This window comes from Dasypus novemcinctus, chromosome 4, assembly GCF_030445035.2.
Source record: "Dasypus novemcinctus isolate mDasNov1 chromosome 4, mDasNov1.1.hap2, whole genome shotgun sequence".
Taxonomy (NCBI): Eukaryota; Metazoa; Chordata; class Mammalia; order Cingulata; family Dasypodidae; genus Dasypus; species Dasypus novemcinctus.
This window is the reverse complement of record NC_080676.1, coordinates 31,370,039-31,397,673: the sequence shown is the minus strand read 5'-3', so window position 1 is coordinate 31,397,673 and position 27,635 is coordinate 31,370,039. Positions and strand designations below refer to the sequence as shown.

Below are 27,635 nucleotides of genomic sequence, written 5' to 3'. Positions count from 1 at the left end.
TTTACACCTAGAAACAAAGTGAAGTTGGTAGCCCAGGGTAACAATTTTTTAAATGGCCACAAATTCTGTGACACTCCTCTCATAGAAACATGGGGTTTCAGTCCCTTCTCCTTGAATCTGGGTGGGACTTTGACTGCTTTGACCATTACAGTTCAGCAAAGTGGCTTTGAAGCCTAAGTTTAAAAAGGCCATGCGACTTCTGGTTTGTTCTCTTAGAGTGATCCTTCTCTGGAAATTCCCTCTTAGGACACTCTCTCAAACCACAGTGTTGCCATTTAAAAAGTCTGACTATCCTGAAGACTCTATGCAAAGAGTCCATGTGTAGGTGCCTCTGGCCAACAGTCCAGAGAAGCCCAATCTTTCAGCCATCACTGCCAAAGTGCTATAAGTGTAAATGAAGAAGCTATCTTAGAAGTAGATCTTCCAGCCCCAGCTGTTCTCATCTCCACATATAAGCCTTCTCAGCTGAAACCCCAAACACCAAGGAGCAAAGACCAGCCATTCCCCGTATGCCTTCACCCAAAAAATCCACAAGCATATTAAATGACTTCTTTTTTTGCCACGCAGTTTGGAGTGATCTGCTATAAAGCAGGAGTCACTGGAACACCCAATCATATGAACGGCAGTGCCCCAGAATGAAGGTACAAATGTTTCCTGCTGAGAATAGAATTCCAAGAGAATCTATTCTAACATACATTCTGTTTTCTTGAGATATTTGAATAGGTTTTTTTCTTATGATGTGTTCTAAGGCAGTGTCCATCATGAGGTCAGCCATAACAAAGACACTATTCTCCCAAAGCAACCAAAGCTGCCAATTCTCAAGATACCGAAGGATGCCAGGAGAGTGCAATGCAGTGGTGTGAAAATTGGCGCCCTCCTCTACACTACTGCACCTTGGCCTTCTTGGTCCTAAAGCACTACTGGCTAGGTCCAGAGTCTCACAAAGTCTCCCATATTCCTTTTAGTTTCTTGTCCAAAACCCTTTCCTCATTAGGGCTCAGATTCAGGAAAGGAAGTAATCAAGGGACAGATGCTATCTGTGTTTGGAGGAGCAGGCTGGAGTCCAAAAGTCACTCTGAGGGTTCACTGTGATTGCCTGGACAATGAGCCATTTGGGACTAAGGATTCTCCCAGCAGGAAGGATTAACCAAAGAGCTTCTACAGTATCTGGGGTTTCTTCCTCCAGCCAGAGGTGCTACAACATCCCATGGAGCTGAAGGTCTCCAGGGACTGAGAAGCTGGTATATTCTGCTAACAAATTAAAGAGTTGGCACCTAAATCTATTTTGCTTGGAGTCCAAGCAGTTTTTATTTGTCCCTTCAATGAGACGGTTGTTCTCATGCTTGTCCTATAAAAGAGGAAAAAACGTGGGGCATGGAAGTATGGTCTCTCTGCTGTACAGTATATCTCGTGGCATGTCCAGTAGAGTGCCCTAGTCTTGGTACACAGTTCTACAATATATCACATGCTGATTCTGGCCTTCTAAGTTCCCCCTTTCACTAATAAAGCCTACTCATTACCACATGGTTTGTGACATTGAGAGACTCATCTTGAATTGTGGAATGTGCAGTGGTAACCCAGAAGATATTTCTGGCATGACATCCTCTCCACCGTCATCAATTGCATGTCCATCCCATATAGTAGTCCTCTTAGGAAAAAAAAAAAAATCCCTTACATCTAACCCCTATGTATTGCTTCATGTATTATGTCATTTAATCTTAGTAACAGTCCTCTACCATAGCTATCATTCTTTATTAGCTCCATTTTACAGGTGAGGAAACTATTGGCTGGAGGAGGTAAGTAATTTTCCCAAGGTTACAAAGTTGGGCCAGGATTAAAAGCGCATTTAGGCTTTTAAACCTAAGAAAGTTTATTTCAATAGACTATGACATATTTATTCAACAGATTATGATATGAGATCCCAGTTACCATCATAAGATTTGCAGAAATTTTTTCCTATAGTAAAAAATATATCAAAACAAACTTATCTAGGTGATACTTCTCTGTACAACTCTGACTCAGATGTTCAGCCAGATAAAGAGTAGCCTTTAATCTAACCCCCTAGGGATACATGGAAACTTCCTAGAAGGTACGTGGACATAGAGTTTTAATGAAACCAATTTTCAGATTCCAAACCCCAGACCTTCCTTTTTAAAATTAGATGCTTGAGATGATACCTCTGCCAGTTTTCCTTTTCCACCTTCCCTTTCATAATTATCCTTCTTCCACTTTACAAAAGTATAGCATCCCCATACACCCATCTAGAATGTTACTATGGAGCATTGCCCATGGTGTAAAAATTTAGTGGAGACAAAACAAACGGACAGTTTGAAAGTAGACTGTTTCATCCAGGTGACACACTTGTCTATCCATTTTCCTCTCTCCTCCCCCTCTCCTCTCCAGGTGACATACTAAAGTCTATCCATTTTCCTCCCACCCTCCCCCCCTCTTTCCCTCCCTTCCTAGAATCAGAACAATATTGTGAACTGTTTTAATATCTTTGAGTTGAAAAATGAAGGCAGACATAGAAAGTAAGTCTAATTTGGCTATTTTGTTTGATAGTGAGAACTGGCTTTGACAATTAGGCTGAAAGATAGCCATTTCCCCCAAGTTTTATAATCTAAGTTTACAGCTCCAAGATTTTGATTAAAATATTTAAATCCCATAAATAATATATAATATGCCAGAAATTATATCCTTTGTAACCTTCTAAACTTATGATGAAAGGCTTTATATGTCAATTTATAAATGTCCAAGAATAATCTGCATATTTAAAAACTCTTTTAGAGGTTATGCAAAAAAATTTTGAAGACCACTGTTTTAAAGTACTAACAGTCCCTGTATTCCCTTTTCCTACCTTCTGCTTTCCACAGCTGAGCCTACTGAGTGGCAAGTTCAAATACCCAATCCAGACTCATTTCCCATGTATGGACACTTGGCAATGGTTACATGGCTCCAACATTTCCTCAGAATCTTACAGTTCAGCTCTTTTTTGTGCCCCCGTTCAACTCACATGTCCCCATTCCCAAGGTGTGATTCCAGCTTTGGATCTCCCCTGTGCCTTGCTCTGGCCAGCCTCCCTCCTTGAGACCACAGCTCCTCTGAAATCGTCCAGCTGCACCAAGCCTCTGGGACAGGGCTGCCACCCCAGATGACTCAGGACTAAACATTGCTACCCAGATTCCTGGACACTATGGGCTTCCTACTGACTATAACTCTCCTCTCTTCTAGGAACCTTAAGGTCAAGTGCTGCTCAAATTATGATGTACTTGTTATACCCTTAAGACTTTTGCCTGTCATCAACCCTACACACTTTTGTGTAGGAAGGCATGCCTGACCATGTTATTTTTGGGAAGATGGGGATGGGGAGTCCCTAAGAAACTATGTTGTCAACATAGGTATCTAAAATAAAATATTAAGCTATATATTAAGGATACTTGAGTTTAGAGTAACTGCCCATGCGTTTTCAGATTTAATCTTTACTGAGAGGAAATGCTTAAGAAAGGAATGAAATGGCCAACATTTGGATAAAATATTTTTGGAGGGGATACTTTACCTCCTTTGCACAGTGTATCAAAATTCAGGTAAATAGACAAAATGATGATACTTGTTCATCAAGAAAGAATCATAGGAAACCTTTCAGGAAAATAAATCACCAATACTCCAAACATACAAACATGCCAAATGTTATTTAGGAGAACTGACTAGAGTGATCAGTAAATATTTATCTGCACTTGCTAGAAGGAGAAAGAATATATTTTTCTAGAGAGAAAGAACCAAGGGAAAACAAATTTCCAATATGGCATTTAGAATAGAAGTTTCTCAAGTTCTAAGCACTGGCTTCAGAAAATATAAAAACAGTTATTAAAAACTCATTTGAACCTCAGCATAAATCATAACAACACTATGAGATATTATCTAATAGGCCAAACTACATTTAATGAGGTCCTTTTGGGTACTTTAGCAAGGAAACTACCTGGGAAAATGTCAAAACTTGTCTTGCCCTCTAAAAATTTTTGCTCTAAAATAGCAGTTCTCTATCTTGGCTGCACACTGGAATCACTTGGGGAGATTTAGAAAATAATGATGGGCCAAGTCCAACTGTTCAGAGATTCTGATTTAATTAGTCTGGCTGGGTACAGGATAGGCATAAGCCCATCAAGGTGATTCTAAGACAGCCACAAAAGTTGAAAGCTATTGTTCTAAAGCAGTGTTTTTCAACTTCAGCACTACTGACATTTTGGGCCAAATAATTGTTTTTGAGGGCTGTCTTGTGTATATAGAATATTTGAGAGCACCCCTGGCCTCTACTAACTAGCCCTTTCTCACAATTCCCCTCCCCTTTTTTGACAAGGAAAAATGTCTCTAGACATTGCAAAGGATTGTGCATTATGAGTCAATCAATTTTATTATTTTCAGCTGGTAGAAAACAATTCCTAGTTAATAAAAGCAGGACAAAACAGAACCTCAGGTGAGACTCTAGTAAGTAGAACCTAGTAAAAAGTACTGATCTCCAATACACAGAATATAACTGAGCTCTTCCAAAAGCTTAGAGTCATAGAAAAATGCTGAGGATGTCATAAATTCAGTAAAACCTTAAAATATCCATTTAAAACTTAACATAGCCGTAGCTAGTCAAGGATTTATAGATTAGAAGTGGATTTGACCACATTTGCCATATCTGACCTCATTCCATTTTATAAAGCTTTCATATTGCCAAAAAAAAAAAAAAAATCTGCTAAAATCTTGTCAACAGGCAACTATTTTTAGACAAGCTCATTTTCTTTAGTGGTTCTGGAATACTGATTTACCCTACAGGGAAAGGTTTACAAAGGAGTTACAGTCAACTGAAAGCCCTGAAGTTACTCACATTTCAGCAAAAAGGAAAAATTAACATGCGTAATTGTACTCTGTGCCCTAGACCTTCCTGCATTTTATTTGCAAATGCAATTACACCAGGTCCATAACACTTTCAGGTGTGATTTTAAAATACAAGTAGGCCTGCAGACAACTAGGTAAATGTGACTGAGTTTCTTTCTATTTCTGTGGGCCAATAATTTTCACAAACTGACTCTTGTAAAGAAAAAATCTTTTCTCTAATTCTATAAGCACACTTTCATTTTTCCTAGCTCTTTAATTCTTAATCTCAGATTGAATTTTCTGCGGATTAGAAAGCAATTTTAGAGAGGTAGGTTAAAAATGAGTTCTCTCTAAAATAATGTTTTCCTCAAAATATTTTTTTTTAAATCTAGCAATAATGAGAGAGTCCTGAGGAAATGGAGGGGGGTGGGTGGAAGATACTTGTAAGTTTCATTTACATTCCTCTTTCACTAATGCTGACACACTCACTTTGTTTACAGATTTTTTTCTTTAGTGGCAAGAAGCTGAGATGGGGATTTGGCAGAAAAGTGGAAGAAGCCCACAGGTAGGGAAATTATGGCGTAGTAAAAAGTGGAAGAGACAGACAAAATATTCAGTGACTTCCTCATTTTTGCTCCTTAACTTCTCTGCACTACAGAAAAGGAAGCCAAACAAAACAGAACAAAACTATAAAGAAGGAATAGGAAGCTTTTCTAATGAAAGCAACTGCTGAGTCAAATATTGAAGGTTGAATATAAAAACGATTTTATCTAGTTATTTCACTCATCCATTTTAAAAATTAAATCCAGAAAAAGTCATCAAATTATTTCACAAAAATTTTAAAGGTGACCAATTTTAGAACATAGTTCTAAAGAAAGATATGAAGAGAAAAATAAAAGGATATGTGTGTGATGGAGGGACAGAAGGAGGAAAGGAGAAGGGGGAGGTAGAGAGAGAGAGTGAGAAAGAGAGGCACTGACTCTGACTTTTCTTTACCATCCAGAGAGTAATGCCTTAATCTAGAAGTATTTAGAATACTGCTGTGAAAAACAAAGTTGTAATCACAACTGCTCTAGAAAGAAATAGCCTCACAAGTTAGAGGAGACATTGGTGATGTTCAAAATATTTAATAACTAGTACAATGAGGGCATTGGCACTGGCCAATTGAAATGAAAGTTGTAATCAGTGGAAAGAATGCTGGGTCTAAATAATCCTAAAACCATCCTGGTACTGGCTGCAGGTCAGAATATTCCAACTCTGGATTTAAGGAAAGCAGCGTGATGGTGGAGATTAGAAAATGAGAGAACAAGGCACTGATAATAAAGGCAGGAGATAAAGGAGACGGCAGGGTCAAAGTAGATACTCTGCAATGCAGCCTGTGGTAGCCAGCCTCCAAATGCACCAGATAATGCCTACCTCCTAGTCATACCCTTGCATAGTTCCCTCCCACGCTGAACCAGGGTTGGTCTGTATAACCAACAGCACATGGCAGAAGTTATGGTATGGGATTTCTGTTATAAACAGCTGTGGCTTCTGTCTTGGTGCTCCCTTGTTCGTGCTCACTCTCTCTCGGATCACTCACTCTGGGGGAAACCATGTACCAAGCAGGCCTTAGAGAGGCCCACATATGTGGTTAGGAACAAAGTATCTTGCCAAGAGCCATGTGTGTAAATGGGAAGAAGCACCTCTAACCCCAATCCAATCTTCAGGGACTGCAGCCCCAGCCCCAGCTTGCCTGCAATTTCATGCAAGAACCAATCAGGATTCCTGACCCTCAGAAACTGGGAGAAATAATAAACATTTGCTGTTTTAAGCTGCTACAATTTGGGGTGATTTATTATGCAGCAATAGATAATTAATACATAGCCTTAGAAGAGGTAAAAACAAACAAATACATAAAAACAGAACAAATACACATAGCCAGAGGAACTGCTTTTCCATCCAGGACAGCAAGGAAGGAAAAGGAGGCTGATGGAGCCAGCATTTTGCTACTTCTTTGTGCTCTAGGCAGGAAGTTAACTTATGCAAAACCCACGATAGGTAATCCTCTCTACTATGGAGGGGATTGGAAAAATATCCCTGTCCATCAAGCCAATACATACCACGCTACGTAACAGCAAAGATAACAAAGACTATCATTGGTAGAATGTCCACTGTATGTCTGCCGTTTTCCACATGGTATCTTTAATCCTCACAAAAAGCCCCATAAGGTATTATCATAAGGAATTATCATGAAGTCAGTTTGGCTTCAGACCTTAGGCTTTTCCCACTATATGGCCATGCCTTACAAGAAAATCAATAGAAAATCCTGGCTGTAGTCCAGGAAAAAGAGGATCTGACTAAAAGGCCTAGTAAAGCAGTAAGTCAGGTTACTTGTTAGACACAGGAAGATCAAGCTCTGGGATGAAGCAAAAGTAACTGGTGGTCAGTGGGATCAGAAGCTATTGAATCCCCAGCAGATCACTTGTCTGTGAATCCCATTCCCTTTAGCAGAACTTTTTATTCTGCAATACGGTCAAACCTGCTCTGGACTCGAGGACCAGTTCTGGCCCTGGAGTCTAGGGGCTCACTGGTTCAGCATAAAGTCTGTCTCTTTCCTGACCTTCTCTGACGTTGACACTACAGTTTCATGATGGCTGGCCTGCTCACTGAGTTCTTTCCTTGATTTGTTCCAGAGATACTCATGACTTAGGGGTGAAAAGAAGACATCAAGGTTTTATTGAAAACAAGGTGAATGGCTTTCAGCCTAATTATATTCCACTTCCAGCACTGAAGATAAGGGAAATGTACTAGGAAGATTGTGTTTAGTTTTATTCACTTTTTATTACATTAAAAAAAAAAAAACATAACCAAAGGAAAAAAATCAAACAATCAGAGCATTTACTTAAAACGTTTAAGTCTCCTTCCCCAGCTTTTCCTTCTCAGAGTAACCACTATTGTGAACCTCTTACTATGGAAGGTAATCTTTTTCACACATATGAAGATACACACCTGGATTTGACAGGTATATCTCACTGTGCAAGCGAAATTGAAGGGCCTTGGTATTTGAATTCATCAGCCATAAAAATGAGGACTACCAATTATTTCAGTGAGAGCTGAGAAGGTGCCCTACTGAGTTGTTATATGAAACAAAACACCCTCTCCTCTTGTCTTCTGCTGCATGTAAAATTTTTCTATAAATGGATATGAACACTCTCTATACTGAACATATCCACATGCTACACAGGAGCTTTGAAAAAAACATGAATATATTCTCAGCTTTTATAGATAGCTGATAGGCAAGAAATGACCACAAGTCCAACTCACATGCATTTGCCATAAAGTTGTTTTAAGATTTCATTTGGGGCTCTTGCAACCTTGGCCTGAACCATGCACCACTTACTAACTTTCCTGAAGCTTCTCTTATGCCAAGGAATGGGATGCCCACAGAACCCACTTAGCACTCAGGTACGTGCAAACCCTAAGTTCAAGAAATTAATGTCTGACTAGTAGGGGGATGGAAGTGGTAGCTAAATGCTTTCCCTGTCATACCCTAATGGATGGTTTGGGGATGCTATTCATGGCATCCTTAATAAGTACCCTAGGCTTGAGTACAGTTGCCCTTAGATGGGGCCAACTCAATAACACATCCTCATATTTGCTTTTGCTCCTTTTCTGTTTGTTTCACTAAGACCCCTCACTATGTTCACAAATAAACTACATTTGTTTCAGGCTTTGCTTTGGAAGAAAACAGGCTAAGACAATGTAGTTCAGTGTCACTTATACATGGTACCTTGTAATGAAGTTCTTAGAAACTTCATCACCAGAAGAGAAATTGTCTCCATTGAAAAACTGCTTTGTGCAACTCATTAGTTTTCTCTTTTTGCCCTGATTGTGTGAAACCTTGGGAGTGGGCTGGGAGGTGGGATTATATGTTGAATTAAAGTAACTATATTATTCTTCATGGTTAGTACATTTGCTTCCTTCTCTTTTGATGGCTTTGAGTGTCTATTTTTATTGCAATATTATTTTATGTATGGCACATCAAACTCTTAGGAAGCAAGAAGGGTTAAATAATAGAAATGTAATTTGTGTATTCTCCCCCACAAAAGAGTAGTAAGGGCTGAGACCTGAGGAAAGACCTGACAACAGCTGATAGAGTAAAAGTGTGATTTTGAATCAGTTCTTAGAAGTTGGTTTCATAGGAAGCAGTCAAGATGAGCAGTAAATTTAAGGGGAGCAGACTTCAAACTTTACTGTCCCTCCCAACTTCTTGGACTCTCAGGACCTAGCCAGAACCAAGCAGAGAGTAAATGCTTGTTGAATGAACAATGTTTATCCCAGTAATGTCTCCACAGTTGATTTACAGTTCCCTTGGACTGAGGACAGAGCTACAAGAGCACCTCCAGGTATACTGTGGAAACTCTTCATCAAATCAGCCACATCAGAGATGGCCCAAGCTATCATGAGACAAAGACATTAGCTAAAGAAAGAAACACAAAGAGAATGTCTTTGGGCACTAGAAGGGGGCTAGAAAACAGCACCTTTCAAGAAGCAATTTACCAGATGAAATTTTGGAGCGTCCAGTAGCTCCCAAAGATTAAATTTAGCATTCTTGCAAAATGACATTAAGCAGCACCCCAGCTGCCTATGATTACAGATCTTCCAGGTCTGAAAGTCAGCCAGAGGATACATTTTGCTTACTTATCAGTACTACAAATGGACAATCACAGTACATTAGAGATCTTGGTGCTTTAAAAATGATCTTATTTTTCCCTACAAAGGTCTTAACATTAACTTAGATATCAATTGAAATGTATTACAAGCATTCCAACAAGGTCTACAGAATGCTGGTTACAAACAGAAAATACATAGAGGAAGAGATACAGATAGCGTCAGTGTCCTATCTCTGGCTGACCAATGTACTCTAAATTGTGACCATCTGGTACAATTATCTCTCTAAGTGTACTTATTTTCTTCAATTCCTATAATAAAACACTACTTAGGGACAGGTGGTAACATTACTTCCCTTGCGGTAAACAATGACAACTTGATTAGAAAGATAAACACAGTTCCAGTTCAAATGCTTTCATCACCAGAAGTGGTACTTCTGATTATATATCTGTTAGCTTGTGGTTTCCAGTATTCTCACCAAATTTCTTTAAAATTTAAAATTTTACTTTGCCCACCACATAACTTGGATAAATGTATTTTCAGAGTGAATATGAAGCTTTTCTATTAAAAAATAAAAACAAAGTTGAAAAAAGTGAGTTGTTTCAATAACTCCCTCATGTTACCACTTTTATAAGATTCAATCTGAATTATTTTTCCTTTTTTGAAATTTCCTAAACTACATAAGGAAACAGGCAATGCTGATGACATATTAATGTAAAATGGAGAGCGGCATGCACACTATAGTATATGATGTTATGGCAAAAGCCAAGAATAGGTACGTATAAAAGGCACTGGCAATTAAGCAGTCGCAAAAGCAAAGAAGAATGCATTCCTCACAATAAACCTACCTTTAAAAATGCATCTTATTAAATAAAAATTTAAAAAATTTTTAAAAATGCACCTGACATTAAAATTCAAGATGAATAGCTCAAGAGACTTATAACTTGTCTTATGATTTTCTGATTTAAGAACTCTTTCCTAATCCTCAACCTAATTCCTTCTTCCTCTGAGATTCTACTGCTCAGCATGCTCTCCACAACACCAACTCCATATACTCTAGTTACTGTCTCTTTGCTCATTCCCTTCCACACTCCATCCCCACCTCAAACATACACACACACATACACATGCTATGCCTCTGGAGTGAAGAATCCTCTGGACATCTCCAGAGGTTGGCACCATGCCTAGCTCATAGGTGTTCAGTCAATGTTTACGGAATGACTAAACGAAGGAACCAATTAATGTTAAATGAACTGAAGATAGAATTACACAGAATTAAAGCTACAAGAGATTTAAGAAAATATCGAATCTAATGCCTTAACAGTTGAAGAAACCAAGCAGAGAGTGATATGTTTCACCACAAACATGGAAACAGACCATTTTTGGGTACTTTCAAATTTCCAAGGGGGAGAGTTATTAGAAGTTGGTATCAGACACTGCATAGCCAACCGAACTTCTCTTTATAAGTGTCTTTTGGGTCCCTGTTTGTCTCTTTCTTCTAAATCTTTCAATTCCTGTCAGCAACCCCGTGGTGAGGATATCTTTTTGAGCCCAGAAATGGGGTCCTGATTGGAGATACAAAGTAAAGAAACCTTACTGCCACATCTTCCCTTAGACCTGTTTGAGAAACATACTGAGAATTTCATGCCTTCGTTATTGTGAGGAACTCTCTGAAAATGTCTTTACTGCATTTTTTTTTTTTTTTTTTTTTTTTTTTTTTTTTTTTTTTTTTAAAGATTTATTTATTTATTTAATTTCTCCCCCTCCCCTGGTTGTCTGTTCTTGGTGTCTATTTGCTGCGTCTTGTTTCTTTGTCCGCTTCTGTTGTCGTCATCGGCACGGGAAGTGTGGGCGGCGCCATTCCTCGGCAGGCTGCTCTTTCATTTCACGCTGGGCGGCTTTTTCCTCACGGGCGCACTCCTTGCGCGTGGGGCTCCCCCACGCGGGGGACACCCTTGCGTGGCACTGCACTCCTTGCGTGCATCAGCACTGCACATGGCCAGTTCCACACGGGTCAAGGAGGCCCGGGGTTTGAACCGCGGACCTCCCATATGGTAGACGGACGCCCTAACCACTGGGCCAAAGTCCGTTTCCCCTGCATTTTTTATGTTCCTAGAAAACCCAAAAGGACCCTAAATAATTCACACCCTCTTTCATGGGTTTTGTTTCTGGATGTGTGCTCAATTTTTTCCCCGAAGACAGCAAGTGGCTCTCCTTTTGAAATCACTGATTACTATAACACTAATGGCTCAATTAAAACATAGCTGTACTTTTAGGTACCACTCTATTTTAAATAAGCTCAATAGGACGTAATCCTCCAGCTACTTTCTAAATTGCTTACAGCACATTCCCCCACCCTTTTTAAATGCTCTCTTTCCAAAAAAGTACAGTAAGTGCTGGGTGTGTTTCTTCATAGCTTTGCTTGGGCCCAGTACTCAGGAATTTCCAATATGGGGTGATATCAGGGAAATTACAAAGTGAGGACTGAAAAATTAATGCAGTTCCTACTTTCTTACCTCCTCTGGGAAAGCAGTATGTGACTGCCTGGCATTTGCAGATGGATTTACAGGACACCAGCTTTAGCTGATGCCCAAATGAACACAATAAATAGCCAGTTAGTTCACTTGTACTATCTGGTTCACTTTCTACTTATACGTACTCTTTTTACGTGGTAGAAACATGAGCTCATTGGAAAGCTATATGAGCTTCTAGTGAGTTATAAGGATAGAAATAAAGCCCTTGCTGGCCTTTGGTTTACCTCTAAGAAGGAGGAGATCTAAGCAGCAACTTAGGCAACTGGCGATGCTTGTAGCAAGATATTACCACTACTAGGTGTTCCACCCATTTAGGTACACTCAGCTTTTCCTAAAGGGAAAAATAGGTAGTGTTCCACACCTCTTTATCCAGACTCCTCCTGCTCCCACAGCATGGAATTCTTGAGTCTGTGACAGATAATATCACTCTCAAATAAATGGGTCCACTCTCCTCAAAATTCCCCCAAATACAGAACATATCATTAACAAGAGAACATGTAAGTTATTTAATTATGCCCAAACTTAAAAACAAAAATAAAACATTTTGAGAGCAGAGTGAGATTATTTTCAGAAACATGAATATATCAGCATAAAAATGGTATGAGGAAAGATTCCCGCATTAGCCAGGCAAAGCAGTGCTGATGCAAAGAATTCTGTTGGCTTTTATAAAGGGTGTTTATTTGGGATAAAAGCTTACATTTCAAGGCCCTATAGAACCAACTCAAGGTTGGTTTCTCACCAAAGTCAGCTGCCATGTGTTGAAGCAAGATGGTTGCCAATCTCTGTGAGGGTTCAGCCTTCCTCTCTCTCAGCTATAGGCTGGCATAGGGCTTGTCTGTCTTCCCAGGGCTGCAGGATCTAAGTTCTCTCTAATTCCATGTCATGACAAATTTCTCTCCTCTTGCAACTATGGAGCTCTCTGTTTCTGTATATCTTCTGTGTCTTCTTCAGTGAGTGCCCATTTATATCAGCCCACCAAATGGGCAAGGACTTAACCTGAGTTACAACCTACTGATGTGATGAAATCAAAGTCCTAATCTTAACATAAATTAATCAAAGACATCTCAGCCGAATCTAATACAATCAAAGGGGATTAACCCCAGAGGAACAGACCAGTTTAAAAACATAATCATTCTTTTGGAATTCATAAATAATCTTAAACTGCCACATTTCCTGTCCCAGTATTTTAATGAATATTTAGAATAGTTTTGTTCTCTGAGTGTTAAATGCTCTTTTGATCCCTTCTTCTTAAATCTTGCCCCTGCTTTCCTTAGAAAGCTCTTTATGCTATATGCCCAATCTATTGAAAAGTGTATTAACTTGTACTTCAATTCAAATGAAAATATTAGATCAAATGCAAAGCATACATAACTTCTTATTTTGGATTTTATTTAGCATTAATAAATGCTACTAAAAGATTTAAGTTATCTTAATGAGACTCCATGAATGATGGCTCAGAACATCCTCTTCCAAAACCTAGCGTTGCTTGGTTTATACAATTACAGTCCATTCTAAATGTATACTGCGTCTATTCATGTGAAGATGCCAGGAAAGCTAAACAATTGTCTTCTTTCAGTTAGATATTATGTACAAAATATGTGGGTTGTGTGAGGAGAGAGGAAAAATGTGCCAGAGCAAGCAGAAAATCCATAGCTAAATACGACACTGGGGAACCTATGGTTGCCTGAGTTTTCCATAGTCAGGAGACCAGAATCATTGTTTTAGAGCTGAAAGACATCCATAAGATCCTGTTCATTCCTTCAGTTTATAGGAAAATGGGCTTTAGAAGGTTTACCTGACATACTTAAGATTACATATCTGGCTGGCAGCAGAAGAACTAGGAACAGAATCTGGGTCTTTTGGTCCTAAGACCTCTTTCCATTATAGCACAAAACCTCTTTATCCCTGTAATCACCAAAACGTTAAAAATAAAGCATTTTGAATGAAAATCTTTCTAAACTGTTTTATACATTTCCTCTTATTATACACAGAGTGGGATAAACATTATTGAACCTTTACTCTATGAATCATGGTCAGCATTATGAAGATCAACAATGGCAACCCTTTAATGCAGAGTCTGCAAATGCTGATTTGGCTTACACTAATGGTTAGTGTCGTATGATTTGGGGGATCTAATTACTGCTTCTTACAGCTTTTCTGCTTACTCTTCGGTCCCACTCCTTGCTGCTCTCAGTGTCTTTGCTCTAAGTATCATCCCTTCCCCTACCTTCTAATTCTAAATTGTTGTTTTCTGAAGTCTTTTCTATGGACTATTATGAAATGGAGACAAATGCATCCCATATTTATTGCACATTATTCATAAAAACAAAGCAAAACCAAAAGCAAAATTTAAATGTCCAAAGTAGGAGAAAGTTTAGTGAACAGTACTTTCAAAGAACAGAATATCATGCAGTCATTAAAATTATCATCACATGAAAAGAGGTTTTAGTGAAATAAGGAAGCGTTTATGTAATACTTTTAAGTGATAAAAGCAGGATATAAAAGTGCAAGATATCAACTACATTTTAAAAATGCTTACAAGGAAATATACCAAAATGTTTACAATGGTAGGACTACCAATATGATTTTATTATTACACCATTATTTCTATTTATTTCTACAATGAAAGAATAACACTCAAAGTCAGAAAAAGAATTAAAAAAACAAAGAATCTAAAGCCTCCATTTTATGTGCTTGTTCACAATTCCATGACATAGTATAGGTATACAAATGTGACTTTTGCTAACTTCCCATTTCTTTGCTGAATTTCAGGTATGGTAGATTGCTGAATAGTGGATGGGTGTGTGTGTGTGTGTGTATATATATACACACATACACACATACATATGTATATATTTATTTATATATATATTTATATTTATTTATTGAAAGGCAAAGAGAGAACAAAGAAAGGGTGAGGGCAAACAGAAAGGAGAAAAGCTCTAAGCCAAAGCTTTTAGACAAATGTCTAAGAATTCTTTTTCATTCATTGGTTTTTAGAAGTTTAGAAGACACAATGGTGGTAACTTTCATTAAATCACTCAGGCTGTATTATCAGTGGATGAGCATTAAAGACAAATTAACCTCTCTAGAGACTAGGCTATCTTCTACTTATTTACTTCCTAAAACTTGGAGGGCTGAAATAAGAAGGTAAGGAAGTCAAAATTGGGATAGCATAAGAAGAAATTAGCAGTTGAAGCAAAGGAGTATCTTAGTATATAAGCTGTTTATATCTGAAGGTGTGGATAATATCATTAACTTTCTACCCTAATTCCTTTGTGTTATAATAAAATATTTTTCTGTTAGTTAGCAATACCTTTTCTTATTTTCCTCTTTTATTGCAATTATTAATAAATACACAAAGGCTCCACTAAATCTACCATTCTGTGTCACCTGATGCAGGAATGACCAAGAGCAAACTGTGTGAGTAGTTTAACAAACAGATATTGCTTAATCTCTCAAAGTTTCTGAAGGTCATCTTTTAAAATTTCCCTCTGTCTCCCCAAATACTACAGTCAAGAAAAGACTCCAAGAGTACTTAAAACTGGCTCCTGAGATAGATAAGATTCAAATATTTTCTCATTCAGCATTAGCAGCATAAAGCATCATTTGCCATATGATTTTTAAGCACTTCCCTAAACATGATCATATTTTATTATTATAATAACCCCCTATAAGATATTATTAGACCAACTTTATAGAGGAAGAAACGGGCCTTAAGAGGTTACTTTGCTAAAGATCATAACAATATTAAGCTAGAGGGGAATGCCTCAAGTCAGTGGTTATTTGAACAGTTTCATGTCACAGAGTTTACTGATAGATTAATTCTGTGCCAAGGTTATTTGTTCCTAAAGGCCATATACAAGTGTACCACTGCATGACAGCACAGGTGAGTGGGAAATTAATCCTAAAGATGGAAAAATTGAGTGGTGGGAGGTTGTGACTGATGCCTATTTCCACCTTGGTGCCCCTTCTTCCACAAAGAATGCATTTCTCTTCTCTTCAGAATTCCATGGAAATTTTCAATATTTCTTTACTCCACATCCCTTCAGCTTAATTTCAATAGCTTGTTGATATTATGGGGTATACTTGTTCCCAAATTCCTGGAAAAGTAGACTTTTCCTCCAGAGGTCATACACATGTGTTTTAACTCCCTAATTAGACTACATTTTCAAGACCTAAGTCAAATTCCTCCTCACATTTTCAATGCCCTTCCTTCTTTCTTCCAAATGCTTAGTGTACAGCTATGCATTCAACAAATGCTAACTGGGTGAATAAGAACCTTTATTAGTGGGGTGAAAACCTGCATTGATTGGTAATTAGAAGTCAGAGTCTGAGCTCTACCACTAAGGCACTGTGTTATTTTGGACAAGTCTATGGGTCTCAGATTCTTCATCATAAAATGGTTATGAGGGCAGGGAACAGACAGACTAGATCTGAGTTCTATGACCGCTAAGATTCTTTGATTATCTAAAGATTATTTTGATTGGGGCTGATCACAGCCATAATTTATTCCATGAGGGAAGAGAGAGGAAATAAATTAGAGTTCCAAAGTGTAGACATTAAAAACAAACAGAAAGAACAAATAACTAACCATCCAGGTAGAAGAAAACCAACATCTCCAAAAGCTAATGAAGCACAGGAAAATCAGAGAAAGCAGAGATATTCTATGCAATCTAGGATGGAATCTAAGAGGGGAAAACTTAGTAACTAGAAAAACTGCACTATTGGCTAAGCAGATATAGCATAACGGTTTTCCTTTTTTAAAAAATCTTCTCTTCTGTATGCTAGTCAAGCTTGAAATCAAATGTCAGCATTGGGACTGCTCAGATATAATGAAGAAAACATAATGCATACCAAAAACTTCCTTGAAGAAATAAAAACAAGTTCTTGTGTTAAAACAAGGATTAATTCTACTAATATTTGATTATTAGAAATCTATTTTCTTGCATTTTTTCCCTCTGTTATTATTTTTTGGGGGGTATGGCAGTTTTAGAGAAGATATTTCTGCTAAGTTTAATTTTATTAAAGATTGTAAATAATTTCAAATAATATTACATTGGTTTCATGGAAACTGGGTTTTACCTGACAGACTATGTAATAGATAAAAATGGTGCTATAAGGAGGACTGTAGAGGATTTCATTAGTGAGCTTTCTTGGATAGGATATATACCTATGGCAGTCAGTGAACTGAAGTCCCTGTATGATATTAGGACCAGGATTCATTCAATTGAGGAGCTAATGGAAAGGAAGTCAAAGTTCAGCTTGCAACTTCAAAAAACCAAAAGCATCTCTTTAGAAAAATAAGGTTCTGAAATTAAGAAAAAAAAAGGGGGGGGGGGGGCTTAAGTAAAAGTGCTTTAATTATTGGATGTAAAAGTTTCCAGGTGGTATCCAAAATTGAAGTGCCATTTTAAAATATTAGATTGATAGGAGTAAATAGTTGATAAAAGACCACAAAAATTTAATTAAAAGCTCTCAAAAAGAGCAAAAATTTAGAGGAGATTTTATATTTAAAGGCCAGTTTTAGGAATTTCCTGATGATGTTTGATACTAAAAACTGCGAAGAAGCTTACTGTTATATAACTTTGAATCCAGTTTACCCTCAATCTTCAACCTCAGAAAAGGGCCTAAATTTAACCAAGGCCTACAAAGAAATTTGTGCAGGAAAAAGAAATTGTGTGTGCATTTAAGGCAAACATACCTGCTTCATCATAGGATACAGTCAATTTTTCTAGCATTTCTCTGTCAATTGACAGAATTTGCTGTTCAAGGATGGTCTGGTAAGACAATACACTATTTTCTTTGTCTTTCTCATAGTCCTGAAGATGCTGCTTCAAGGCCTCTGGGAGCCGAGATTTTACATATTCCGCTGCAGTCTGCAGATAAAACAGAGATCCCCATTAATACTTCTCATCATAGGCTTTTCACTTACTCGCAGGTGCTATAGAAAGAACTCAAAACACTGTGGACAAGCATGTCCCTATCATTTTCAGACTCCACTGTACCCAGTAAGGTGGATCTCCAAAAAGACAAGACTCAGAGACCTTTAGGAGTCTTCTATCAAGTTTAAAGGTGTGGAAGATGATGGGTTTGACTTTACAGAATTAGTATTCAGAGTTCCAACTAGTCAAGTGTACTATAAAGGCCCCCATGATGGTAATTTTGCTGGATACAAATCTGAGTTGCCCTTGTCTAGAATGCAAAAGCTAGTCACTCCTCTCAGAAGTGAGTTCACCCATGTGACGACATCCACATCCCTACATTAATGCTCCTGCAGGAACTCTCCTGGAGTGAATGGAAAGAAGAGTCCTCTGATAGTGCTGATACAGAAGTAACTAGAAAATGAAGAGATCTAAGACAGGGATGTTCTTCCGTGTGGAGCTGGCCATGCGCAGTGCTGATGCGCGCAAGGAGTGCCGTGCCACACAGGGGTGTCCCCCGCGTGGGGGAGCCCCACGCGCAAGGAGTGCGCCCGTGAGGAGAGCCGCCCAGCGTGAAAAGAGAGTGCAGCCTGCCCAGGAATGGCGCCGCCCACACTTCCCGTGCCGCTGACGACAACAGAAGCGGACAAAGAAACAAGACGCAGCAAACAGACACCAAGAACAGACAAATGGGGGGGGGGGGGGGGGGGGAAGGAATTAAATAAATAAATAAATCTTTAAAAAAAAAAAATAAGGCAGGGATGTTCTTAACCTGAAAAAAGAACGGTCTACCACTTGGCCTTTATTTGTATTATTCTTAAACTATTTTTTTTTCCTTTCTTCATAACACACACCCATATTAATAACCTGTAAAATTATATGCAGTAATTTTCAACCAGGAAGTATGCTCCACTTTGGGGCAAGAAGAAAGACATGTAAATTTTGAAAAAGATCTTCCCAAAGGTTCTGATATGTTCTTCTGGAAAGCTGGGAAGGTATCATACTCTTTTCCATCCCAGTTGAGAATCACGGTTTCAATGACTTTTAAGGGGAAATAAAGTCATAAGAGGGGCCTGGCTGAATCAGGGAAATTCTAAAATTCTTAATATATCCCTTGAGAATGCCAAGAGTTCGGTGTCTCCTTGCAATGTAGGTTTACATCACCTGCCTAGTGTCTAAAGTCAATAAATTAATATATTGTTTAAAACTATACTCAACCCCGAGGAAACTTAAATAAAAGAAACTGTTAATAAAGATTGCCCCTGGTGTATTTTAAAGTTGTCATTCCAGCAGCAATTGACTTAGGGAATCTAAGTGTAAACCTGGAAATAAGAAGTGTTATATGCCATTTTTGGTTACTTAAGACTGTCTACAAGGCTTAGTTTTGTTTTTTTAAATCCTTTATTAATAGCTGTAATAAATAAGTTTGAATTAAACACACAGACAAAGGCCCATCAACAGGCATTCAGTTTTTCCCATTTATAGAAGAGTATGCTACATACAGCCTTTGGAAAAAAATGAGGTAGGCCTATATGTACTGATGAGGAAAGATATCCATGACATATTGATAAGATAAAAACTAAGTTACAGAATACAGAGACAGTATATCTTTTTTACATTAAAAAACACATATATATATTATGTTTACCATATGTGCATGAGAGAAGATTTAGAAGGATAATACAGTTGAGGAAAATACTTGCTTTCCATATTTCTGTATTGTTTCAATGTTCTTACTATTGCAATTTTTAAAAATTATCTTTAAAATATGTTTCTTTGTAACCTTCATAGTTTTCCTTTTAAACATTTAGCACAATTTAGGATGGAAAGAAATTAGCCAGAACAATGGTAACTGACTTCCCGGGAAAAGCCAGCTGGGAAGTGGTAGAAAAAGCTTATATTTCAGTCCTAAGTAACCAAAGATGGCATATAACACTTTTTATTTCCAGGTTTACATTTAGATTCCCTAAGTCAATTGCTGATGAAATTACAACTTTAAAATAATATTACCAAACATTGCTCAATTTTTCTGCCAGGCAGCTAGTGCAGAACAAATAAAATTGTTCCATAAAATATAAATGGACTCAGTACATTAGCACACCATATTTAATTTTGAAGTTTAATAATTTTTTCCTGGCAATGGAAAAGGAAGAGACATACTGCAGAACAACTTTTTAAAAAAAAATAATTTACTAAGGTGAAATTCACATAATATAATATTAACCATTTTTAAAGTAAACAATTCAGTGTCATTTAGTACATTTACAAGGTTGCACAACCACCACCTCTAACAACTATTTTTAAATTCACACTACCTTACCATTCAGTATAACATCTCTTTTTAACTTTTTACCTTGGAAATCACTACAAGGCACAAGAAATACCTCCATAATTTTCATTTTAGAAAATTGGTACACTCTATATTAGTGAAAGAACTGTACACATTCCTTCTAATTGTGCCCACTGATGGTACTGAAAAGAAATTTAGTTTTGTAGTTAAAATGATGATACAGGTCTTTGAACAGGGCCTCTATCTGTGACTGTATTAGAGTTACATTTTGGCATTTCTTTTCTAAAACAGTATAACTTCATGTATAATGTTAGCTCCATTAAGAAAATATTCGTGAGAAGAACAGAAAAAATAACTCTAGGCAAAATATTAGACTCTTTCAAGATATTTCAAGAAATCATGTTTATACTGAGGTGACACTCTAAATGTATTCAGATGGCAGCATTCATAAAATAGTAGGAGGCTTATCAGTAGGATAAAATCAAATCTCAAACTGATTTGATATAAAGGTGGATGAAGGGGACTTTAATTGCACTGTTAATATTTTATTACTTAAGCTGGATGGTGGTTATCTGGGTATCCACTAAATTACCCTATATACCTCCTTGTGTATATAAATACTGCATGAGGGAAATGAAACAATATGCCAACCAAAACAGGTACTCTTCAGGAATGAAACAGAGAAAAATAAAGTGTATCACTGGAGCAAATGTTGGTAGTCTACAAACAAGAACTTCTAAAAAGGTCACCAGCAAGTACTCATCAATGTCTGCTCTGTCTCACAGGTATATTCCTGTTGTGGTGATGGGGACATCAACAAAGCTGAAGTCACGTTTCAGTGTTTATTACATAGTAAGGACTCATTATTATTATTATAAAGAATAATGACATTAATCAATAACCCTATTATTATTATTATTTTTATTATTCCAGGCTTACCAAGTAATCTTTTTTTTATAATTTAATTTTTTTAGTTATCTTTTTAAAAAGTTAATAGATTACACAAAACGTTACATTAAAAAACATAAGGGGAAGCAGACTTGGTCCACTGCTTGGGGTGTCTGTCTACCACATGGGAGGTCTGCGGTTCAAAGCCCCCGCCTCCTTGACCCGTGTGGAGCTGGCCCATGTGCAGTGCTGATGCGCGCAAGGAGTGCCCTGCCACGCAGGGCTGTCCCCCGCGAAGGGAAGCCCCACGCGCAATGACTGCAGTCCGTAATGAGAGCAGCCCAGCACGAAATAAAGTGCAGCCTGCCCAGGAATGGCGCCGCACACACGGAGAGCTGACACAACAAGATGATCCAACCAAAAGAAACACAGATTCCTGTGCCACTGACAACAACAAAAGTGGACAAAGAAGACGACACAGCAAATGGACACAGAACAGACAACCGGGGCAGGGGGGGTGAGGGGAGATAAATAAATAAATAAATCTTAAAAAAACAAAACCTAAGAGGCTCCCATATACCCCCCACAATCCCACGCCCCGCTCCTCCCACATCAACAACCTCTTTCATCATTGTGGCACATTCACTGCATTTGGTGAATATATTTTGGAGCACTGCTGCACCACATGGATAATAGTTTACATTGTAGTTTACACTCTCCCCCAGTCCATTCAGTGCGTTATGGCAGGATATATAATATCCAGCATCTGTCCCTGAAATATCATTTAGGACAAGTTGTCCAAGTAATCTTTAAGTAGATTCTACAGAGAATACATTGTACAGTTCCATGGGAATGTGAGTTCTGACAGGAACATTTTTGGTTAATTAACTGGGAAGCCAAGTTTATAATTAAGATGCTTATGAGTGTGATTAACATGCATCAAACCAAGTAAATCCATTCAACTTTGGAACTGACAAGACAAAGGTGAGTTCATTTAAAATTTTTAATAGTTCTGCTGAACTGCTTTTTAAAAAGGGTATAGCAATTTCTATTTTTATGAACAGTATCTGTAAAAGCTACAACTTTCCACACCTTGCCAACACTAGAGATTATTGATTTTCCAAGTTTGTCAATCTGTTTGATAAAAGACAGTATTTCATTACTCTTTTAATTTGCCCATTTCCTAATTCAACTTAAACATGTCATTTGTATTTCTTCTGTGAATTATATCTTCATATCCTTTGTCTTTATCTCATCTTCTTATTGATTTGCAGGAGCTCTCTACATATCTGTAAATTAATCCTTTGCTTATTACACATGTTGCAAATTTTTTTAGTCACCCATTTAATTTTGTTTTTTCCAATCATGGAGAAGCTTTTCATTATCATGTAGCTAAATCTGTCAGTCTTTTCCTCTTTTGTGCTTTGTGACTTACTTTAAAAGACTTGTCCCATCCCAAGACTATAAAACTATTTGTCTACATTTTCAAGTATTTCATATTTTATACTTCAACTTTAGTTCTTTAGTTTAACTGGACTTTATTTTTGTATATGGAGACAGGTATCTAGCTCCATTTCTTTTCAATTTGTCAAATTTCACAATAATCTTCCTAGGATTCTGCTCAGAATTACATTGATTTTACAGATTCCTTATGGTAGAGCCAACATATTTAAAATACTGAAATTTCCATTCAACAATATGGTGTATCTTTTCATTTGTATTTTCCATATTTGTTATTTTAAAAATATTCTTCTATGTCCTTATACATTTCTTGTTTGATTTATTCCCAAGTATCTTTCATGTTCTCACTATATAACAGATAAATTTTAATGTGTGCATTAACAGCTTTAAGTGTATTCAGCTATCATTTTCAATTATCCTAAATAATTCTCAAATTTGGGAAAAGTCACTTTTTCTGTTGATAGAAAGTATATCTATGTTCAAACAAAAAGCTATGATATGCAGGCCATAATAAAATATGGTATGCCATTTTATTATACAAATATTACATACACATATATCTTTTTCAAGATTATCAAAAGTAATTCAATATTTTTCACATACCCCCCAAAAATAGCTGTTATAGTAATTTAGGGTGTTTATTTTATTTTGAATTAGCAAGGTGGCTGAAAATAACAAAGCCAACCATGAGGATTTAGTGGTAGGTTCCAAGTGTATCAAAATACTTATACAATCACTTATATATGTATTGTATGTAATTTTATAAAAATAGTTATTTGGCTTGACAGGGATTTTTTAAAAATTTACTTAAGTATATCACTCATACATCAACATACATAAACAATAAGTGTATAGTAATAACTGTGAACTTACAAAACAAATATACATAACATCACACAGGCTCTCATACCTCACCTGACCACCAATACCTTGCCCTGTTGTTAAACATTTTTAACTAATTTTAAAGAACATACTCAAAATATTACTACAAACCAAAATATTTTCCCCCAAGGCACCCTATTCTTATTTTTACATCATTTATACATGAACATATATAAACAATAAGTATATAGAAAAAGTTGTGAACTTACAAAGCAAACATGCAAAACATCATACAGGGGTCCCATACATCAACGCTCCACCAACACCTTGCATTGTGAGACATTTGTTACAAATTATGAAAAAATATTGCTAAAATCTTACTACTATAGTCCTTATCTTATATTTGGTGTGTTTATCCCTCAACTACCCCTTATTATTTTTAAAATATATTTTTATGACAAAAGTTGTAAACTTACAAAACAATCATACACATATGCAGAATTCCCAAACAATACCCCTCTAGCAACACACCACACCACACCACAATGGAACATATTACAGATTATGAGATAATATCATCTGATTATTACCAGGTCCATAGTGTACATTTGGCACACATTTTCCATACTCCCCCATTACAAACACAGTACATCCTTGGCATAGATGCAAGAATATTACATTATTACTATTAACCAAAGTCCATAGGTCACTCCAGTTGCATTTTTCCCATGCTTCTCCACATTCCCACCACACTGCAATAGTGATGTACGTTTGCTCTAGTTCACAAAGGACACTCTTGCATCTATACCAACAACCATAATTTTCATCCACCTCTGGGTTTACTGTCCCTAGGGTATTCAGTCCCTAGATTATTCTCTAACATTCTGTCAATTGGATTTACATCCCTAGACTACCATTTTCAGCCACATCCCCATTTATAAACCAGCTGTTACTACTATAATGTATTACCATCAACTCTCTACATTTCCACATTTTTACAGTAAAGCTGATTAAAATTTCTACATACATTAAACATCAGTAGTCCATCTTAGTCCTCCTCTTATCTCCTTTAAGAATCCACCACCTACCACCAGGGCTTGAAGATATTTTCCTATATATCCTTCCAGAAGCTTTATGATTCTTGCTTCTATATTTAGGTTTTTGATTCATTTTGAGTTAACTTTTGTATAAGGTGTGAGATAGGGGTCCTCTTTCCTTCTTTTGGCTATGGATATCCAGTTCTCTCGGCACCAATTGTTGAATGAACTGCTCTGCCCAACCTGGGTGGGTTTGACAGGCTAGTAAAAAATCACTTGACCATATATGTGAGGATCTGTTTCTGAACCATCAATTCAGTTCCCTTTATTTATATGTTTGTCTTTATGCCAGTACCATGCTGTTTTTAGCACTGCAGCTAGGTAATATGATTTAGAGTCTGGAAATGAGAGTCCTCCAACTTTGGTTTTCTCTTTAAGATGTTTCTGGTTATTCAGGACATTTACCCTTCCAAATAAATCTGATAATCATGTTTTCCATTTATTTTAAAAATGTTGACAAAATTTTTATCAGGATTGAATCTGTGTATCAATTTGAGTACAACTGACATTTTAATGATATTAGTCTTCCAATCAGTGAGTATGGAATGTTCTTCCAATTATTTACGTCTTTTTAAAATTTCTTTTAACAATTAGTTGTAGTTTTCTGAATACAAGTGCTTTACATAGTTGGTTAAGTTTATTCCTGAATATTTGGGTTCTATATGTCATATTTTATTTTCACCACTTTTGACACTTTGTTACTTTATTGACATAATCTTCATTTCTAGACTCTCTTCCAGGTTTTTCTCTCATCTTTTCTTTTCAGGCTGTAGCACACCCTTTAGTATTTCCTGCAAAGCCAGTCTCTTGGTTACAAATGATCTAAAGCCATTTCTTCAAGCTCACCAATCTTTCTTTCTGCCTCCTCAAATCTGCTATTAAATGATTCCAGTATATTTTAAATTTCATTTACTGCACCTTTCATTCTCATAAGATCTCTTTTTCTATGTATGCTTTCAAATTCTTCTTTGTGCTCATCCAATGTCTTCTTAATATCCTTAATCTCTTTAGCTATCTCATTGAATTTATTAAAGAGATTTGTTTGAACATCTATGATCAATTGCCTGAACTCTTTTATGTCATCTGGAGGCTTATCTTGTTCCTTTAACTGGGCCATATCTTCCTGTTTCTTGGTGTGGAATGTAATTTTTTGTTGGTTTCTTGGCATCTAGGTTACTATTTATTCTGGGTGCAGTTTTTCTCTTTATGACTTCCTATCCTTTTTCCCTTGCTGGTTGTGCAGTAGGAGCCAAGGATGTAGTTGGTGTTATAAGATGTGGGGCTCAAGCTGCCCTCACTGCCCCAGGGACTGATGAAGCTTCTCCCAACTTTCTCCTTTGCCAGGGGTAGGGACAGAAGCACAGCTTTATGGAATAATCCAAGTCGTGCTAGCCTAGACTATAGCTACCCAGAGAGACTGATGAAGGTTCATGACCCTTTCTCCCCTGCCTAGGGTGGGGATAGAGCTGCAGGCATGGGCAGCAATCTATGTAGAGCGGATCCAACAGGATCGCAGTTGCCCTGGCAGACTTCCAATTACTCAGTCTGTGCCAAACAAATGTACCTGCAGCTGCCTGGATAGGCTGGTGCAGGGCCCAACAGCTTCCCTCCCTGCCAGAGGTGGGGCTGAAGCCGAGGCTAGGGCTGCAGACCAATCTGGGTGAAAGAAATTGGTCTCTACCATAACTGTAATTTTCAGTCAGCCTGGCTTTCCTTCATGCTGGGGATGGAGTCAAAATGGCCTCTTTCTGACTTGGACAGGTTCAAACTTTAGCTGTTTCTTAGGTTTATACTTTAGCCAGTCAAATATAGGAGCTGAAGTCAGAGGCCAAAAGTCTCTTCCTTCCTTGTTTTTGGGAAATGGAGTTTCCAATTCCAGTCACTGAGTAGGTCCTGAGGTGGCCTGCACTGCCAAAATAGGATGATCACCACAGGGTTGCCTGTATTTTCCCAAAGATCATGGCGCAGGTCCCCCCAGCTTCTTCCCTGACAGAGGTGGGGAGGTGGGGCTGGGGTTTAGGCTAGAGCTGCAATCTGATCTAGATGGAAAGAAGCTGGTCCTTACCGGCACTGTGATTTTCAGTCCGCCCTACTTCCCCTTGTGCCAAGTGTGGAGTTAAGATGGTGGCTACCAGTCTCTTTCTGACTTGGACAGGTTCAAACTTAAGCTGTTCTTAGAAATAAACTTTAGCCTGCCAAATTTACTAATCAGTAGCTGAAGTTGGTGCCCAACTGTCTGTCTCTTCCTCCCCTGTTTTTGGGAAGTGGACCTTCCCGAGGCGGCTTGTGCTGCCAGTGGAGAATAGGCACTGGCCTCCGTGGCATGAAGGGCTCTACTTATGAATCTTCTCTGCAGATGAGCAGCCTCCTCCTTCCATTCTTTCAAGGATGTTCTTTTGGTCTCCTGGAGCCCCCAAGCTGGTGCTCTGGATAGCTCTGGGTGATTATTAACTGCCCTGTAGTAGGAGCTGATTCTATGAGCACCTTACTCTGCTGCCATCTTGCTGGTTGCCCACACCCCCACTTTTAGCCACTCTTGACAAGGATATTTTGATGAGTTCAAATGTTTAAGATGACACTGTATTAAACAATTTTCAAATTACTGTGTACTAGACCTCTTGGATGGTCACTGGTACCATAATTCTAACAAATTATAACAATTCAAAATGGAAATCATCATTTCCCCATTGCAACCCCACTCCAAATCTTTTCTTACTCTTGAGATTTCCTATTTCAGAGAATGGTACCACCATCCATCCAATTGCCCAAGTCAGAAATATGGGTGCCATTATTGACTTCTCTCTCTCACCTTATATATCCAATTAATCATAATGGATATTGTTGATCTGCTGATTCTGTCTCCTAAATTTCTCTTGACTCTGTCCACTTCTATCCATCCTTACTACCACTAACTTAATTCTAGCACCATCTTCCAGATTATAAGATTTAGAGTACTAGAACACCATCATCTAGTTTACTGCCATGACTTCCAGCTTCCCTTATTGGTCTCTCTGCTTCTCGTTTAGATCCCTCTAAGTATATTCTCCACAATGTAGCCAGAGAGAGCTTTCTGAAAAAATCTTACTAGCTGAGTGATCTTGGACAA

The 27,635-nt window shown here is 37.7% G+C and overlaps 1 protein-coding gene across 1 annotated transcript in view; it reads right to left on the bottom strand.

Annotated features, from left to right (window-relative positions):
- Window positions 1–27,635, bottom strand: part of PPM1L (protein phosphatase, Mg2+/Mn2+ dependent 1L) — a 337,101-nt gene that overhangs the window by 92,123 nt on the left and 217,343 nt on the right. The window contains exon 2 of the mRNA XM_004462293.5: window positions 17,752–17,926. Coding sequence (XP_004462350.1) covers window positions 17,752–17,926 — 175 coding nt within the window. The remainder of the gene's footprint in view (window positions 1–17,751; window positions 17,927–27,635) is intronic.